This window comes from Neovison vison, chromosome 11, assembly GCF_020171115.1.
Source record: "Neovison vison isolate M4711 chromosome 11, ASM_NN_V1, whole genome shotgun sequence".
Lineage (NCBI taxonomy): Eukaryota > Metazoa > Chordata > Mammalia > Carnivora > Mustelidae > Neogale > Neogale vison.
The window spans coordinates 87,802-108,325 of record NC_058101.1 but is presented as its reverse complement, the minus strand read 5'-3'; the positions used below and the strand labels follow the sequence as shown (position 1 = coordinate 108,325).

At 41.7% G+C, this 20,524-nt stretch overlaps 1 protein-coding gene across 2 annotated transcripts in view; it reads left to right on the top strand.

Annotated features, from left to right (window-relative positions):
• The window catches only part of GPAT3 (glycerol-3-phosphate acyltransferase 3), a 59,088-nt gene that overhangs the window by 22,083 nt on the left and 16,481 nt on the right, over positions 1-20,524 (top strand). For both annotated transcript variants that reach the window (XM_044268214.1, XM_044268213.1), the window contains exon 3: positions 19,574-19,844. In XM_044268214.1, coding sequence (XP_044124149.1) covers positions 19,574-19,844 — 271 coding nt within the window. The remainder of the gene's footprint in view (positions 1-19,573; positions 19,845-20,524) is intronic.

Below are 20,524 nucleotides of genomic sequence, written 5' to 3'. Positions count from 1 at the left end.
TAGACCCACTTTGCTGCGTCCCGGGGTGTGGGACCGTTGTGTTTGTTTCCATTTGTTTCTGTGACCTTCTTCGTTTCCTCTTTGATTTCCCGGTTGACTGGTTCACTGTGTAGTAGCAGATGTTTAACCTCCATGTATCTGTGGTCTTTCCAGAGTTTTCCTCATGGTTGACTTCTGCTTTAATAGCATTGTGGTCAGAAAGGATGCATTGCATGACTTCGATCTTTTTACGCTTGTGGAGACTTGTTTTGTGGCCTAATATGAAGAACATTCCACGTACACTTGAAAACAATGTGTTTTCTGCTGTATTAGGATGGAATGTTCTGAATATACCTATTATTAAGTCTACTCAGTGCAGATGGAAAGCCATTGTTTCCTTGTTGATTTTCTCTTTGGGTGATTGGCCACTGACGTAAGTGGGGTGCTCAAGTCCTCTGCTGTCACTGTATGACTGCTGATTAGGTGCTTTATGTTTTTTTTTTTTTTAAGATTTATTTATTTTTTTATTTGACAGAGATCACAAGTAGGCAGAAAGGCAGGCAGAGAGAGGAGGAAGCAGGCTCTCCGCTGAGCAGAGAGCCCCATGAGATCATGACCTGAGCCCAAGGCAGCAGCGGCTCAACCCACTGAGCCACCCAGGCGCCCTTTATGTTTGTCTTTAACTGTTTTATGTATTTGGGTCCTCCCATGTTGGGTGCACAAATATTCACAATTATTAAGTCTTGTTGGATTGTCTCCTTGATTGTCATGTAGTGTCTTTCTTTGTTTCTTGTTATAGTCTTTCTTTTGAATATGAATATGGCTATCTGGACTTTCTTTGGACATCTATTTGCATGATAAGTCTTTCTACAGCTCCTGGGGCCTGTAGAGCATGGGCAGTGGGTTGGTGGAGAGATGGAATGTCCTGGCAGCCACATAAAGTGTGAGCCTTGGGGGAGCAGCCAGGCCACCGGTGCACAGTATTTTCGGTGGGTGAAAGTTGAAATGGAGGCTTTAGTGAACTCAGAGTGAAAGACATTTACAAACACTAGAGAAAAATTCGTAGGAAAAGGACAGGAGAAGATAAACGCATGAGACGAGAATCCACCAGGGAAGAAAACAAGAGCAGAGGGAAGGGAAACTGAGGGAAGAGCGAGTTCTAACTCGGTATTTTCTTTCTCCTCATTCCTCTGCCTACCTATACTCCTTTGTGCTCTGTTCTCCTCCCGAGAATAGTAGATGTCATCTACCCACTCCTGAGAAACAAAGCCTTCGGATGCCTTCTCTGTCAAGTGTGCTTTTCCGTGCATGCGTACACATGTGAGGTGGGGCATTATCAGGGACTTCTCAAGCTAACCTAGAAATTAAGTATTTTGGGGTAACCAGGGGTGGCACTGGTTATGTGGGAAGTGGTCACCGTCAACTTGCACTCTGTTTCGTCTTTGCAAGTTTGAGGACGCGCTGAGCCATCAGATGATGTGGTTCTGGGACAGCTGGCCGAGGAACACGCAGGCTTCGCGTCTGCAAGCTTTCGTGTGTTTGAAATTTGGGTTTATACATCTTGAAAAAATATTTTAGTTTTTTTGCATAAGTAATATCTTCACATGGTGCCGAAACCGTAGTTATTTACAAATACGTGGTTTGATGACCCATCGTATAATTTCCGCCCCTGCCGTCTCCGTCTGCGTCCTGCTAGTTGCCGCAGTGTGTCTTTGTGCTGTGCAGACACCGGTTACAGCGTGGATGTTTCTGGTTTTGACCGAAGATGACGTATAGTAATCAACTCTATCCCGTGGTCCTTGCCGTTGACTATTTAGAAAGTTTCTTCTTGTTTAGCAAGAAATTTCGTTATATGAGTGCAAATAGTTCTTTTTAACTGTAGTTCTAGGCCTGGTGCTGCTCAAGGATGCTGCGGGGATCACCGGGCGGCTCAGTGGTTGAACGTCTGCCTTCGGCTCAGTCACGATCCCCGCGTCCTGCGGTCGAGCCCCCGTCAGGCCCCCTGCTCAGCGGGCAGCCGGCTTCTCCCTCTCCCTCTGCCTCCCGCGCTGTGCTTGTGCACCCTCTCACTCTCTGTCAGATAAAATCTTTAAAAAGTACAGGGCAGTATTCTTTCTGTAACATGAATAAATATGTAACATCAGTCTGTGACCCGAAAGCATTGTTCTGTCAAAGAGCATTTGTAACTGGTTGGCTTGCTAGATGCCCTTGGCTAACAGTCTGCGCCGTTTGTGCTCACCAGAAGTGTGTGCCAAGTGCCTCTTCCCCACAGCTTCACCGAAGGCATAAGTTTGTCCAAGTTTTGGATTTGTGCCAATCTGTAGGTGAGAAGTAGAAACTCAGGGTGGTCTTAATATGCGTTTCTGTTGCAAAGAGTGACTTTGGACACGTTTCATGCTTAAGGGACTTTTTTTTTTTTTTTTTTGCTTGCAGAGTTTAATTTTCTTGCTTTTTTTTTTTTTGTTAACATGTAATGTATTATTTGCCCCAGGGGTGCAGGTCTGTGACTCATCAGCTTTACACCATTCACAGCGCCCACCATAGCACACACCCTCCCTAAAGTGCTTAAGGAACATTTCTATTTCTTTTTCCTGGGAAATATCTACTCACTTCTTTTGGCTATTTTTCTGTTTCTCCTAGATGTCTTTCTTTCTTTCTTTCTCTTTTTTTTTTTTAAGATTTTATGTATTTATTCGAGAGAAAGTGGCAGAGAGAGCACAAGAGGGGGTGGGAGAAGCAGATTTCCCCCTGAGCAGGGGCCCGACGCGGGCCTCGATCCCAGGACCCTGAGACCATGACCTGGGTGCTTCAGTTGGTTAAGCATCTGAAGCACCCTGGTACCCCATGTTTCTCCTAGCTTCCTGTTTCGCTTTGATTTCTAGAACCTTCTCATATATTTAGGTGATAAACTTCTGTCTGTGAGGAAATACAGATATTTCCTTCAGTTTGTGACTCGTATTTTTTTCTTTGCTTATCATGCTTATTAGTATGCAGGGATTTTTCATTTCTGTGTAGTCAAATTTATGAATATTTTCTTTCCATAGTATCTGGATTTTGAGTTTTTTAGCAGAAAGATTTTCCTTCGATCAAGTTTAGGGAATTCTCCAATGTCTTCTTTGATTAGTTTTGTGTTTTTTAAAATATTTGAATCTTTGATTCTTTTATTCTGGTGTGTTTGTCCAGATGGCTATCTAGTTGTGGAAAAACCCAGTTAAAATGTTCATCTATGCACAACTGATTTGTAGGGCACCCTTGATTTCCTGTGTTTGTTCGGATCTATTTCTGTACTTTCTATTTTGTTCCCTATGTTTACTTACCTTCTTATGTACCATCATGGTCTTTTTTTTTTTTTTTTTAATTTTCCAAAAGTTTTAGTTTAAATTCAACCAGCTAATAATATATATTACGTCATAGTTCCAGACGTGGTGTTCCGTGACTCATCAGTTGCACGTAACGTGCAGAGTCAGCACATCACGTGCCCTCCCGATTGCCCGTCACCCAGTTACCACCCCCCCACCCCCCTCCAGCATCCCTCAGTTTTTCCCTGTAGGTAAGTGTCTCTCGTGGTTTTTCTCTCTCTGATGACTTCCCATCCACTTTTCTCTCCCTACCCTATGATCTCTGCTCTGTTTCTTATATCCCACATATGATAATATATGTCATATAATAGTCTTTCTCTGATTGAGGTATTTTTCCAAATGATTTTAAAATCAAAACTTTTCTGATGGCCATCATGTTGTTTCAGTTACTGTGCAGTGATTTCATAGGTGGAATAGGTTGTATTCCTATCCAGTAGGGGTAGGAATGCTTTTCCTTCCCAGAATCGTCCTGTTTATTCTTGCCATTTTCCCTCACGGTCTTGAGATACAGCTTGTGCATGGGCCAGAGGAAATGCAACTCTTCATTTTTATTGGACTTGTGTAAAATGTATAAATTTTCTGGGAGCAGCTTGACATTATCTAGGTTGAGTAAGACTCTACAAGGACATTATGCCTTTCCATTTGTTTAGGTGATCTTTTATATCCCTCAGGAATGTTTTAAAGTTTTTCTTAGATAAGTTTTGTATACTTCCTCTTAAAATCACATTTCTGGTTGCTATTGTACATGGAGTGGCTTCTTTCATCCTATCTTCTAATGGATTGTTGTTTGTATATTGAAAAACTTGATTTTTTTCTATTCATCCATTCATACAATTTTTATTTAAATTCTAGCTAGTTACATACAGTGCAAGAGTAGTTCAGGTGTAGAATTTAGTGATTCATCATTTACATACACCGCCTTGTGCTCATCACTGTCAGTGTCTCCTTAATGCCTGTCACCTATTTTAGCGCATCCCCCCCATCTCCCCTCTGGTAACCGTAAGTTTGTCCTCTGCAGTTAAGTGTCTGTTTCTTGGTTCGTCTCTCATTTTTTCCTCCTATGTTCATTTGTTTTGTTTCTTAAAGTCCACATATGAATGAAATCTTATGGTATTTGATTTATTTCACTTAGGATAATGTTCTCTAGCTCTGTCCATGTCTTTGCAAATGGCAAGATTTCATTCTTTTTTGTGGCTAAGTAATATTCCATTGTATGTGTATATCACATCTTCTTTATCCACTAGCAGTCGGTGGACATTTGGGTTCTTTCCATAGTTTGGCTATTGTTGATAATGCTGCTATAAACATTGGGGTGCACATACCCATTCAAATCTGTATTTTTGTATCCTTTGGGTAAACACCCAGTAGTGCGATTGCTGAGTCATAGAGTAGCTCTATTTTTAACTTTTTGAGGAACCTCCATACTGTTTGCCAGAGTGGTTGCACCAGCTTGCATTGCCACCAACAGTGTAGGAGGGTTCCCCTTTCTCCGCATCCTCGCCAGCATCTGTGATTTCCTGACTTGTTAATTTTAGCCATTCTGACTGATGTGAGGAGGTATCTCACTGTGGTTTTGATCTGTATTTCCCTGATGCCGAGTGATGTTGAGCATCTTTTCATGTGCGTATTGGCCATCTGGATGTCTTTGGAAAAATTCCCATTCATGTTTTATGTGCATTTCTTGACTGGATTATTTGTTTTTTGGGTGTTGAGTTTGATAAGTTCTTTATAGATTTTGGATAGTAACACTTTACCAGATATCGTTTGCAAATATCTTTTCCCATTCTATAGCCTACTTTCCCTTTTTTTTTTTTTTTTTTTTTAGGATTTTATTTATTTATTTGACAGACAGAGATCACAAGTAGGCAGAGAGGCAGGCAGGGAGAGGAGGAAGCAGGCTCCCTGCTGAGCAGAGAGCCCAATATGTGGCTCAGTCCCAGGACTTTGGGATCATGACCCGAGCCAAAGGCAGAGGCTTTAACCCACTGAGCCACCCAGGTGCCTCTGTAGACTACTTTTTCATTAGGTTTATTTTTATTTATTTATTTTTAAAAAGATTTTATTTATTTATTTGACAGAGAGAGATCACAAGTAGGCAGAGAGGCAGGCAGAGAGAGAGGAGGAGGAAGCAGGCTCCCCACCGAGCAGAGAGCCCGATGCGGGACTCGATCCCAGGACCCTGAGATCATGACCTGAGCCGAAGGCAGAGGCTTAACCCACTGAGCCACCCAGGTGCCTCTGTAGACTACTTTTTCATTAGGTTTATTTTTATTTATTTATTTTTAAAAAGATTTTATTTATTTATTTGACAGAGAGAGATCACAAGTAGGCAGAGAGGCAGGCAGAGAGAGAGGAGGAGGAAGCAGGCTCCCCACCGAGCAGAGAGCCCGATGCGGGACTCGATCCCAGGACCCTGAGATCATGACCTGAGCCGAAGGCAGAGGCTTAACCCACTGAGCCACCCAGGCGCCCCAGGTTTTTTTTTTTTTTCTTTTAAAGATTTTATTTATTTATTTATTTATTTATTTTTATTAAAGATTTTATTTATTTATTTGACAGAGAGAGATCACAAGTAGGCAGAGAGGCAGGCAGAGAGAGAGAGGAGGAAGCAGGCTCCCCGCTGAGCAGAGAGCCCGATGCGGGACTCGATCCCAGGACCCTGAGATCATGACCTGAGCTGAAGGCAGCGGCTTAACCCACTGAGCCACCCAGGCGCCCCAAAGATTTTATTTATTTGACAGAGAGGAGAGCGCACAAGCCTGGGAAGTGGCAGAGGGAGAAGCAGGCTCCCCGTTAAGCAGGCAGCAAAGAACCAGCTCCTGGTTTTATTGATCTGTTCTGTTGTTTTGTTTTTTTTTTTTAGTTTCTATATCATTTATTTCTGATCTAACCCTTATAATTGCTCTTCTTCTGCTGGCTTTAGGCTTCATTTGTTGTTCTTTTTCTAGCTCCTTTAGGTGTAAGGTAGGTCATGTATTTGAGATTTTTCTTGCTGTATTGCTACACTTCCCTCTTAGGACTGCCTTTGCTGCATCCCAAAGGTTCTGGACTATCGTGTTTTCATTTTCATTTGCTTCTATGTATTTTTTAATTTCTTCCTTCATTTCCTGGTTAACCCATTCATTCTTTAGTAGGATGTTCTTTAACCTCTGTATACTTATGGTCTTTCCAAATTTTTTCTTGTGGTCGACTTCTAGTTTCATGGCGTTGTGGTTAGAAAATATGCATGGCATGATCTGTCTTTTTGTGCTTGTTGAAGCCTGATTTGTGACCCAGTATGTGATCTGTTCTGGAGAATGTTCCTTGTGCCCTTGAAAAGAATGTGTACTCTGCCAGTTTAGGATGAAATGTTCTGAATATATCTGTTAGGTCCCGATGCAGGGCTTGATCCCATGATCCTGAGATCATGACCTGAGCCAAAGGCAGAGGCTTAACCCACTGAGCCACCCAGGTGTCCCCTTATTTTACTTTTATTAATTGGATTAATTGATGGGGTACATAGGTACTTAAAACAAACTTTACCCTTTTTATGTTAAAAAAAAAAAAGAAATAGAATTAAAAAGTTGAATGTCTCTTAAATGTGCCAACTGGGGAAACATGGCCAGGGGTACATGAATAGTTTCATAACTAATGCTTTTTTTTTTCCTGAACGAGGCAATCATGACCGAGTACCTCTTAGGAAATCAAAGGAGATGCTAAGCCAGCATTTATTTTGAGCACATTTCATATACATGACAAGTCATGACAGTTGTACTGATTTTACCCTCTTTTTTTTATGGACCTAGTGCATGGCATGTAATAATTTAGCTTTTCTAAAGCAGTTTTGCTGCTATAGGGACACCTGTGCACCTTCTATATAGTGAATTTTTCATTTTGCTTGCATTCACATTTTTTTGTTTTTCTCTTCAGTCTTGCACTTTCAAAATTAAAGAAACTTCAGACCTTAAAACAACCACCCAAAGATGACCTAGCCAACAGCAACCCCTCTTAGAAGTATATTGCTGATTTGATCATCCAATAGATAACATATTATCAATAGTAAGTGAAATTAAGCAGAAAGATGTTAACGTGTGTCTGTGACCTCCCAGTGTTCTAATACTTATTGGTAATAACTTGGTTCTCTCATCCTAAGTTTTTATCCTTCCTTTTTATTTAAAAAAACCTTTTTTTAAAGAGTTTATTTACTTATTTGAGAGAGACAGTGTGAGAGAGAGAGCGAGAGTGAGCAGGGAGGGGGGGGAGAAGCAGGCTCCCTGCGAGCAGGAACCGGACAGAGGACTCGATCCCAGGACCCTGAGATCATGGTCTGAGCCGAAGGCAGACACTTAACCGACTGAGCCACTCAGGCGCCCCAAATATTTCTCCTTCTAAATCGATTTAATTTACAAGGTGAATACTTTATCACAGATGTGTTGCTTGTAGCAACAAAATGACAGTATGACTCAGAGGTGAGGGCAAAGGCAAGTTTTGTGGGTGCCTGAAGCTTATACAATTTGGAGAGCCTCTTTAGGTCAAAGAATATACAGAATTAGGTGTGGGACTTTGGAAGGAGCCGTTTAGGTGAAGAGACCAAAGATGAACTGGCTTCGTGGTCAACCTGTCTCTGTCTCAGCGACCTTGAACTCAAACCGAGAGTCATGGGTGAGGGTGTAACAGGCTGTTGGGATAGAAGATAGAAGGTGTTTCCTAAAAACCTAGGCAACATCAAGAGTGATTATGCTTTCTAAACCTCGACTGACTTGCGTACACGAGGCAGCCGATTGTGCCTCAGGAGGACTCGAGGAGCAACAATGCCCGCGGGACATGCGCTGAGGTCACAGAGCCCTGGGTGGAACAGACGAACTGCCTCCGACCGCTCAGACCTGGAGGAACGATGGAACTGGGGAAGGAGCATCAAGTGGGCTGCTGCCCAGTGGCTGCTTTTTGTTGGGCTTAGCATGGGACGGTACAGAGACTGAATCAGATGTGTTCCAGGCGCTGAAAGATTCCTGCCCTCGTCAAAAAAAGAGAGAAGAAAAGTGATGTGGGTTACAGTGACCCTGGAAGGATGAGGCAATGTAAATAAGTTAGTGACCAGTGCGTCTCCAGATCAATGCTAGAAGCCGGCCCTGCACAGTGTCTCCTAGGTCGGAGTTCTGTTCCTTCCCTCACAGGCAGGAGAGACACTGTAAGAACGGTTACTCAGATCCCTTTTTAGCGAGGTCTTTGGGGCCTGTCATGGGGCCAGTGCTGGACAGAGCGATGTGGAATTTGAAGCTTTAGGATATGAGGAAGCAATTGGCGTTGGAGGAGCAGAGTTGGTTTCAAAACCTCGTTCTCTTCCTTATTGTTTTTTGGCCCTGGGAATGTTACTCAACCCTACTGAGCCTTAGTTTCCTCATCTGTAAAATGGGGGTAACAGACAAAACCTCATAGGATTCTGGGGATTATTTAAGTGTAGGTGTCAAGGGCTTAGCGCAGTCTGGCATGAGAAAACATTCAATAAATGTCAGTTGTCTTCTAGTTTAGAATATTTATGGAAAAAAAGCACTATGATTTCCTAGAACCTCTAATTGGGATTATAGCTACAAATTGTGGCAACTCTTAAATGTAACATGTTTCTGATTTTTAAAAAGTGAAGGCACAGTTAACACATATTAAAATGTACAGCTATCAAGTGTTCAGCTAGATGTCTTTTGGGGTATTTATAGACCTGTCGAAGAATCTGCCATAGTTCCCCTAAAGAACACAGCCCAGTTCTCAAAAGTCTCTCAAGCCCCTGCCCAGATGTAGTACTCCTCCCTTGGACCCTGCCGTCACCTGCCTTCCGATTTCCTTCATCTTTCAGTCTTTCTATTTTTGAAATTTGCATAAATGGAATCAGACGGTATGTGCTCTTTTGTACCTGTTTTTTCACAAAGTATCATATTCATGAGATTTCTCCATGTTGTGGGACTCAGTGAATTTTTTAAATTGCTGTGGAATTCCTTTATTGAAATACATCATTTGTTTAATTCGTTGTCATGTTGATCGACATTTGGGTTGTTTGCAGTTTTTAGCCCTTAGGAATAAAGCCCCGTGACCATTGTCCTGAGCCTATTTGCTTGTTTTTTGCCAGAGGACAATACCTGGGGCGACTGAAAGTCATAGGGTAGGCGAGTGTATGCTTAGCAGTATTAGAAACTGCTAACTGGTGATCCAAAATGAGTCGTACACTCAGAGTAACTTGCGAGTCCATCCAGCTGCTGCCCGACTTCCCCAGCACTCTGCAGTTTAACTGGGCCTTTTAAATGATGGGTGTTTGGGGGGTATGTGGGGCACCTGGGTGGCTCAGTGGGTTAAGCTGCTGCCCTCGGCTTGGGTCATGATCTCAGGGTCCTGGGATCGAGTCCCACATCAGACTCTCTGCTCCGCAGGGAGCCTGCTTCCTCCTCTCTCTGCCTGCCTCTCTGCCTACTTGTGATCTCTCTCTGTCAAATAAATAAATAAAATCTTTAAAAAAAAAAACAATAGCACTTTTAAGTTCTTTTCTCTCACTCTGTAATATAATACATATACTTTATCGAAAAAGGAGATATTGTAGATATATAAATAAGAACATTAAAAATCACCCATATGAAATGTTGTTATGCAGAAAAGACCTAATTTTCTTGAGTGTCCTTAGAGGTGTTTTGACCGTACGTGTGTAACTACAACCCCAGAGGGTTGTGCTGATCTCCTTGAAGCTACCCTGTGCTTAAGAACTAGTATTTTGATGTATTTCTGTATTTTTTTGTTTGATCCTTCATGTGTATTTATTAAAATGTGGTTGGCGTTCTAGTGCGCGGGTCCGGGGCTGGGCCCTGGCGCTGTACGTTCATAGGTTCCAGAGATGCTTCTGATGTGCAGCCGTGCTTGAGTTCAGTTCCCTTTCCCTCCGCTGTGTTTAGTGCCTGGCTGTCTCTCTGTCGCGGCTGACTGAGGATTCAGTGAACGAACGCTTTGGGTTTGGGTGAGGAAATTGATTTCCAGCTAAACTGACTTTGCAAATGAGTTTCCGAAATGGGTTTTTTAAAAATATAGCATTCATTTTTAAGAACTAACAAGAGCAGTACTCGCCGCCCAATTCAATAAGAATTTACATCATCTGTCCTCTTTTTTCAGTTTTTCCTTTGTGGAAGTGTTTTTTTTTAGTTAACATCTAGTGTATTATTTGCCCAGGGTACGGGTCTGTGAGTCTTGCACACTTCACAGCACTCACCGCAGCACTCGCCCTCCCCGTGTCCATCACACGCCACCCTAAGTTTGTTCCCTGAGATTAAGAGTCTCTTATGGCTTGTCTGTGGAAGTATTTTTTAGATAAATTTTAATTACAGATGCAATATGTGAGCAACGTAGAAAACTAGAGAATACAGGTAAGCAATCAGAAACACCATGTTCTCACCTTGATGTGTATCCTTTCATGGAAGCACTTTAAAAACTAATCCTAGATACCAGGCCATTTTACCTTCAAGTACCTCAGTGTATACATTGTGAAAAACTGACTTTTGTTTTAAAGATTTTATTTTTATTTATTTATTTGACAGAGAGAGAGAGAGAGAGAGAGAGATCACAAGTAGGCAGAGAGGCAGGCAGAGAGAGAGGAGGAAGCAAGGGCTCGATGTGAGGCTCAGATCACGACCTGAGCCGGAGGCAGAGGCTCAACCCACTGGGCCGCCCAGGCACCCCCTGACTTTTGTTTTAAGTATAACCCTGACACCATTATTACACTTAACTAAGTTAATAATAATAAACAGGATTTTTTTAAAAAGTACTTAGGAAGGAGAGCAGCGGTAATCAGAAACACAAAGGATTCTCTGGGAAGTAAGCATAGTCAAATTTACATGCTAGAAATTATGACTTGATTAATGGCCCTGGGAATTTTCTGCACATGGTATATCTAGAAGTTAGCCTTGCAGCATTACAGCTAAATTTTTGTGGAAAATGTGACCAAAAAAGGGCCAGAAAGCTGTGCAGTCGGGTGACTATGTAGTTGCTGTAGTCATCTGTGTGATGACTGATGGACAAGAACAAGGACAGAGACTCCTGGTTTGAGGGATCCATCCCAGGCCCTTAGTTGTGCCGATTGTGTAAAGATCTTCCAGTCTTTGACGACAGCCCAGCGATGGCGTGAATGTAGGTCTTGGTCCTCTGGAGCTTGACAGTGAGTATGTCTGTTCCCCCCACCCCCACCCCGGTCCCAGGCAGCTCATCTTTACCACTGCTTCACCTTGATCTCTGCTGTAAGCCCACTGATGGGTCAGGAAGGACATGGGGGTGTGGTCAGGGTGGACCAAAGACCCTCAGAGGAGATCCTCACACCAGGAAAAGGCCTTCACTACCTGTGGTTGGTGCCCCCCCAGGCAAACTCCTCCCTGCCCCCTTGCTTAGGGGGATATGAGCTTTTTTTTTTTTTTTTAATAATGGAAGTATTTATTTACTCCTATAGTGGATAAATGACTGAAACAGGGATTCACAGATACTGTCTCTTTCTAATCTCTTTCTTTTTAATTTGGTAAGAACACCAAACATGAGATTTATCCTTTTAACAAGTTGTTTTTTTTTTTTAAAGATTTTATTTATTTATTTGGCAGAGAGAGAGACACAGTGAGAGAGAGGACACAAGCAGGGGGCGTGGGAGAGGGAGACGCAGGCCTCCTGCAGAGCAGAGAGCTGGATCTGGGGCTCCATCCCAGGACCCGAGCTGAAGGCAGCCGCTTTCCCAACTCAGCCACCCAGGCGCCCCTTTTAACAAATTTTTAAGTACTTAATACAATATCATTACCTATAGGCAACATTGTACAGCCGTTTGCAAGTAAACTTTTTAAAAATTGAAACTTAACACACACAGGCAAGAGTGTAAAATTATAAAGGTACAACTTAATGGTTTTTCCCAAAGTGAACTTACTCATGTGCTTCTCATTTTTTTTTTAAGATTTTATGTATTTATTTGACAGAGAGACATCACAAGTAGGCAGAGAGGCAGACAGAGAGAGAGAGAGGGAGGCAGGCTCCCTGCTGAGCAGAGAGCCCGATGCGGGACTCGATCCCAGGACCCTGAGATCATGACCTGAGCCGAAGGCAGCGGCTTAACCCACTGAGCCACCCAGGCGCCCTGTGCTTCTCATTTTGATCAAAAAACGGAACATTACCAGAACCCCTGAAAGTTCCCAAATATCCCCTTTAAGTCACTGCAGGACAAGGAAGTGTATTTTTGTCGATTCCAAACCAGATTTAATTTAAAAATTTCTGGTAGAAACAGTGCTGAAGATTTCTGTTTCATGGACTGGTACTATATGATCACCTACGTTTTGGGTTTAGTTGGGCTTATGACTGGATGGGCTTGGAGCTGAAACAGACTAATTCAGTCAGAGTTTCCAGGAGAGAGTGTATTTTGAACTCTGAGCTTCTAACTTTTGGAATAGAGCCCATTGGCAGGTTAAGGATCTGCTCCTCTATATACAGCCTCTTGTATACACTTTTGATCTGTAGTGGACCTTGATTTTCCCTAATGGCTGACCTAGAAAGCATGATTTACATCTGAAGGATGGCAGAACTACTTTATAAATGAGCCGTCATTCCGAGAGTTCACTCAGCTAATTTAGAGTTAATTATATTTGAAATGGTTTAAACTTCAGCCTCCATTTCTTTTAACAGACTTTTCATAGCTGGTGTTATTGATGTACCATGACTTGCTAAAGGCATAGGGCACAGGGCAGCTTGTGTAATTAATCTCTCATATTAGAAGAGATAGTTTTTCTCATTTTATTTCCATCCAAGCATGGACCTTGTCGGGTTCACCAGAACATTTGTTATGAGGACAAAGTTCAAATGTTTATGGCTTTACTATTTTGAACCTGGCTTAGGAAACAAAAGGAAATGCTTCCTAAAGTCAGGGTTTTATCAATTTCAGAAATGTGGATCGCTCTGAAGGATCAGGACTAATTTGTTACTGATAAAACTAGGTTTCCTTAATGACCATAAAAACTGATATCAAAATTGTGTCTGTGCCAGTTAAATCTGATACATATTTACATCTATATATTGAAAACTTTCAGTTTACTTAGGAACATTTCTTGGTGCCAAAAGAAATACTTCCTCTTTCCCTTTCTAACCTTTACTTTGAGGCCTGAATCATAGTGACTGTATGTTGACTGAATGAAGTTTTTTGTTTGTTTTTTTTTTCCTCTCAGAAGGTACGCTTAGGGCAAATTGAATCAGTAAGTCTGACCCTGAGTGGCCAGTCTAGTTAGGGAGGGAAGTGATATTATGTATTGGGCAGTGCTGCTTTTGATGTCAAATTTTATAATAATACCCGCTTTCAGAATTTGTGTACCTTATGGAAGAGCTTCTAAGCTGGTAACTGCTCTCTGACAATATAGATTTTCGTCTTAGGAACAATTGTCAGTTCCATGTAACGTTTTGTTGTTGTTTCTATAAAGTTTTATTTATTAAAACTTTATAGAAACAATCAAATTCTTCTGTGTATTGTTCCCTGATTCCCCCCTGAAACTACTACTCTGATTTTCGTGTTTATTATTTTTGTGCATATTTTCATGTTCCCCATACATGTACATATCTTAACACATAGTACTCATTGTTTTGCATTATTCTGGCCCTGTAAAAATATCACCATCACATATCGTTCTGAGTCGTTTGTTCATGATGATTTTTGCAAATTACCTAAGTTGGTCAATGTTCCAGGTAATTTCTTCTAGCTCTTACGTGGCCCTGGATGTATCCATCTCTTTTTTATACGAGCTTCCCCATTTTTTTTAATTTTTTTATTTTTATTGAGGTACAGTTACAGCATACTGGTTTTAAGTGTACAACATAATGGTTTGATATTTGTATGTATTTCTGTATATCCATCTCTCTAATGTACCTTGAGATTGCTGTTGCAAACAATGTGACAAATTGTTCTTATACATGTCTACTTTTGCATAGTTTTATAAGAACTTATGGAGTGTAACGGAAAAGCTCTCTTTTTTTTTTTACTTTTTTTAAAATTTATTTTTTATTTTCAGCGTAACAGTATTCATTATTTTTGCACCACACCCAGTGCTCCATGCAATCTGTGCCCTCTATAATACCCACCACCTGGTACCCCGACCTCCCACCCCCCGCCCCTTCAAAACCCTCAGATTGTTTTTCAGAGTCCAAAGTCTCTCATGATTCACCTCCCCTTCCAATTTCCCCCAACTCCCTTCTCCTCTCTATCTCCCCATGTCCTCCATGCTATTTGTTATGCTCCACAAATAAGTGAAACCATATGATAACTGACTCTCTCTGCTTGACTTATTTCACTCAGCATAATCTCTTCCAGTCCCGTCCATGTTGCTACAAAAGTTGGGTATCATCCTTTCTGATGGAGGCATCATACTCCATAGTGTATATGGACCACATCTTCCTTATCCATTCATCCGTTGAAGGGCATCTTGGTTCTTTCCACAGTTTGGCGACTGTGGCCATTGCTGCTATAAACATTGGGGTACAGATGGCCCTTCTTTTCACGACATCTGTATCTTTGGAGGAGTGCAATAGCAGGGTCATAGGGAAGTTCTATTTTTAATTTCTTGAGGAATCTCCACACTGTTCTCCAAAGAGGCTGCACCGACTTGCATTCCCACCAACAGTGAAAGAGGGTTCCCCTTTCTCCACATCTCCTCCAACACATGTTGTTTCCCATCTTGCTAATTTTGGCCGTTCTAACTGGTGTAAGGTGATATCTCAATGTAGTTTTAATTTGAATCTCCTGAGGGCTAGTGATGATGAGCATTTTTTCATGTGTCTGATAGCCATTTGTATGTCTTCATTGGAGAAGTGTCTGTCCATATCTTCTGCCCATTTTTTGATATGATTGTCTGTTTTGTGTGTGTTGAGTTTGAGGAGTTCATTATAGATCCTGGATATCAACCTTTTGTCTGTACTGTCATTTGCAAATATCTTCTCCCATTCCGTGGGTTGCCTCTTTGTTTTCTTGACTGTTTCCTTGTCTGTGCAGAAGCTTTTGATTTTGATGAAAGCTCTTTTAAAGATGGAATGGAAATAATAAATGGGGAAGGAGTGAGAAAATGCCATTTAAATGAAACACAGTGGGGCGCCTGGGTGTCTCAGTCGTTGAGCGTCTGCCTTCAGCTCATGTTGTGATCCAGGGGTCCTGGGATCCAGCCCTGCTCAGCAGGGAGTCTGCTTCCCCCTCTCCGGCTCCCCCTGCTTGTGTTCCCTCTCACTCTGGCTCACTCTGTCAATAAAAAATTAAAATCTTTAAAATTCCTAAAACAAAAGACGCGTAGTACCAATTATTCAGGTAAGAATCATCGGAGCTGCTAATGTCATTGGGTGAGGATTTGAGGAGCAGAATAGTTCCTTAATCTCAAGGTATCTCTCCTTCACAGGTACTTGCAGACAGTAATTCTCCACTTACTGATCAAGCAGAGAAAGATAGTAACTTTATAGTGGAGAAATCTGGTAATAACTAACTGCCTTAAACCAACCAAAGTTAAATGTCATCAGTCACGGGACAGACCAGTCACATGTTCTGAACGGGACTAGGGAGAAGGACACACCGTTTACATAGTACTCCTGCCCAGAGTATACAGCCTGCGTCTAATCACGAGGGGACATGAGACTAACCCAAATTAAGAAACATTCTTCAAAGTAAATGGCTTGTCCTCTTAAAAAATGCCAATGTCTTTTTTCCCTTATTTATTATTTAAATACAGTTAATTAACATTTAACATATTATTAGTTTAAAATGTCAATGTCTTAAAAAACAAAGAAAGGCCGAGGAACTTTTCATATAATTAGGAGATTAAGAGATGACATTTAAATTAATATATGATCCTTGGTTGAATTCTGGGCCAGAAAAAAAGTGGTATGAAGGCCATTACTGGGACCATTGTTGAAATTTGAATAAGGTCTGTACATTTGATGCTAGTTTTGTAGTAATGTCCACTTTCCTGATTTTGACAATTTCATTGTGATTAAGTAAGTAAAACCTTGTGTCTTGAGGAAATCGGTGCTGAAGTATTTAGGGGCAAAGGGCATGATGTCTGCAATTTATTCTCAAGTGGTTTTGAAAAAAGTGTCATTTTATACATCTAGGGCTAGCACAGTAAAGCAAATGTAACAGAATGTTGGCAGTTCATGAATCTGGATGAGGTGAACTCTCATCACACCTTCTCTGCACACTTGGAGTTTCTGGACAAACATCTTCCTGAGCTACACCTGGAAGTAGAATCGCTGGGTCTCGGGCTGTGAATATCTTTACGTTTTCTGGATGGTTCCAAATTAATTGTTTTCCAGTAGGGTTATACTAGTTACATTACGATTGGCCAGATTTTCACTAGCACTTGATAGGACTCAATTTAAAACTTCCTCAGTCTTTATCGGTATGAAATAGTATCTCACTGTTATTTTGTTTGTATTTCTCTGCTGATAGTGAAGTTGAACATCGTTTAAAATGTGTAGTCATTAAGGGGGGGCTTACTCTTTTCTTTTTTTTTCAAGGTTTTATTTATTTATTTGACAGACAGAGATCACAAGTCAGCAGAGAAGCAGGCAGAGGGGGAAGGAGAAGTAGCCTCCCGCTAAGCAAAGAGCCCAATGCGGGTCTCGATCCCAGAACCCTGGGATCACAACCTGAGCCAAAGGCAGAGGCTTTAACCCACTGAGCCACCCAGGTGCCCCAAGGAGGGGCTTACTCTTTTTATGAATTGTTTGCCATATATATTTTTTTACTTCTTCTTTTTTTTGTATATCTTAATATATTCTGGAAATTAACCCTTTGTCGATTAAGGACATTAAAGTTACTCACATACCTTTGAAAGAGGCTTAACAAAAATCTAAAATTGAGCTCTATTTTATTTGAGTTACACAGAATTAAGTAGGTTGGGGGCACATCAGGTGGATGGGTGCTGGGGGCCGGCCCCTGTTGAAATGTCTCTTTTCTCTTCTGGCTCAGTTAAATGAAGAGGTGCAACTTGAATTGGCATTCTTCTCTCTCACCCCTCCGAAAAATCTTATTTTTAGAAAGACTGTCCACTGTCTCCAGTGTATTTCATTCTGGGATTTGCTAAATAATTTATTCTTCCCTCCCCTTCTAGACTTAAAAAACCCACAAAACCCTCTATATTGCTAAATAATGAAACTCTTGCGCTGAGTGTTGGCCAGCACTTGGATTGAGTAACCTGTTGGGAGGTATTGCTGCTGTCCGCAGAGCAAGAGGGTAAATCAGGGGTGACAGGGTCTGGTTCACCCTCTGAGGGGAGGAAAGGTTAAACCACTTAGACTTGATGACAGAAAAAGATAATCTAATCATTCAAGAGCTTATTTTATTCTAATTCTTATGGTGATAAGGTATTAGATTTGCATGTTGGTAAAAACAGGCAGGCAAAAACTACCAAAAAAACCCAAAAGTAAAATCGTGAAACTTTAGCCCTATAAAGAAACTAAAAATTTTCCCACCTCCAATTTTATAAAGGAGGACACCAAGTTAGGTGACCCACAGAATGACGCAGAGTGTAAGAGCCGGTGACTGTCCTAAACAGAACTTGACTCTGGACTCTGGGTTCTCTTTACTTTCTTTTCTCATAGACCATGATGCTCTTCCTTCAGAAGAAATGATGTATTATCACCTCTCCTTCTAGGGATGCGTGTACATGTTCTCCAGGGGATGGGTAATACAGCACCTTCCACTCTCCTCACTGATTTCTTAGTAAACTGGAAAGTGAGGAAATCAGAGGCCATTTTCTTTTAGGGAATTGAATATCTTAATCTCCACCTCCAAAGGAAAGGCTTTTCTAATTTAGGAGGTAAATTCCTTTGCAACACACCCCAGAGCTAAGATTGGACAGTTATGTCATTGTATATATAGCTGCTCTTTATTTACAGATCCTCTCATCTATGATTCATATTTAGTAGTCAGAACTGGGTGGCTGTCATCATTTTTTTCACTTTACAAAATTTATGCTACTTTAAAAATCTTTCAATTATTTTCTTTATGGGAAAGATTATAACAGCATAAAGAGGAAAAGCTAATCATATTGCCCAGAGTTAACCACTTAATGTGGGCTTCTTGACATTTTTTTTTATGTGTATCTATTTCCTAAAGTTAGTTAAACTATAGTTTTAGATCCTGCTTTTTTCGTTTCCACTTAACATTAAGGTAATAACTACGGTATTTATTAGATGCGTTGTGTCATGTTGTCTAGATCGATTTTAACGGAAAATGCTACAGTGAATATTTTTGCCTAGATTTCTGATTATTTTTGGGGGTTAGATTCCTAAAATCAGAATCACTGAATCATCAGCAAACCTGTTTTTAGTCTCTTCATGTGAAAGGGATTTTGACAAACTTGCTACTAATTCTAGTTCCACATTCACACAAATTGAGTATGAAAATACTTATTTGTGTCATTAAACTTTATCACTAAACAGGGGCGCCTGGGTGGCTCAGTGGGTTAAGCCGCTGCCTTCGGCTCAGGTCATGATCTCAGGGTCCTGGGATCGAGTCCTGCATCGGGCTCTCTGCTCAGCAGGGAGCCTGCTTCCCTCTCTCTCTCTCTGCCTGCCTCTCCATCTACTTGTGATTTCTGTCTGTCAAATAAATAAATAAAATCTTTAAAAAAAAAAAAACTTTATCACTAAACAAAAATGTTGCTGATTTGATGATGTAAAAAGGGCAATCTTTGTCTAAGTCCCATTTCTTTGCTAGTAAGAGGTTTTGGTCTATTAACTATTAATGTTTCTACGAATTCAGTTTGTGACCTTGAGACTGATTTTCTTAGAAAATGATTTGTACATTTTAGAAACATCAGCATTTGCCATATTTGCCATTTGTGGTAAATACCTTGGGCCATTTTGCTTGCTTTTGGTGTTATGGTTTTTATCGGGGAAAACAGAGGGTTTTATTTTTATGCAGCCTAGATCCATGCTTGGAGAGAGTTGGTTTTGTAACTTCTTTCCCTAATGGTGTGTAGGGAGGCAGGGCGACAAGGAAAGGGCTCTCGAGGACCGGATTTCTTTGTGAGGCGTTGAGTGCGTGGGGTAGCGATCCTTTTATGCAGATTGACTGATCCCGCTTCTTTGCCCGCTGCAGTTGCTTGTGTTTTGTTTTTGAAATCTGCTTCATGTTACCCGCGAAGTTTGTTGAATCGTCTTCTGCACCAAGTTGCCCCGTTGCTCGGTTCCTGTGTCCTACGGCATTTTCTCATGTCCTGATGCTTTCTTTTAAGGTATTATCCAAAGAGATGAATCACCCATGGAAAAAGGGCTCTCTGGCCTGCGAGGAAGGGACTTTGAGCTGTCTGACGCGTTTTATTTCTCCAAGAAGGGCTTGGAAGCCATTGTGGAAGATGAAGTGACCCAGAGGTTCTCCTCAGAGGAGCTGGTGTCATGGAATCTCCTCACAAGGACCAACATGAATTTCCAGTACATCAGTGTGCGGCTCACCGCGGTGTGGGTGCTGGGCGTCCTAGTGCGCTACTGTGTCCTGCTGCCGCTCAGGTACGTCTCCCGCCCAGTAGTTGGCGGTGTCATTGGTTCAGCTTTCTTTTTAGATCACGTATGTGATGGCCTCAGGAGAGTATTAGGGCACTGATTTCACCCCTTCCTACCTGCAAAACACCACCCGCTGGGACTCCCCAGGAACATGCAAAGTATCTGTTCTTTCACATTTTTTCCCCAAATGAAGGTGTGTATTCAGAAGCGAATATATGTCCGTCTGCATCCATGTTGTTCTTTCGGTCATAAACCATCGGAGGATAGACGGCAAAAGGAAGTTGGCGAAAGAAGAGAGGATTTCTGGTTTTGCATCCGCCAGAGTGTCCACCGAACTGTAACTGCCTTTCCTTGCTGGTCCGGAGCACGTCACAGTTGCGTAGGAGGGAAAAAATTACTGAGAGTGGTTAGCATGGGAGAGAAGGCCATTTAAAGGACGGAATTTGTTCCACCAAGTTCTGTCATGATTCACTTTTCTCATTAAAAGCTCCCAGCCATGTTGCCTTCTGGTTCTGAGCCGGAATGCCTCCGATGAGGGGGTCCTTTCCGGTGCGGTCTACTGGAGCCACCGTGGGGACCTCAGAGGAGCAGAGTGACGCTGGGCCGTAGACGGCGAGCAGGTGGCCAGAGTGTGTCCAGCATGGCAACGGTGGGTCGTAGGCATAGGCACGAGTCACAGTATTCCT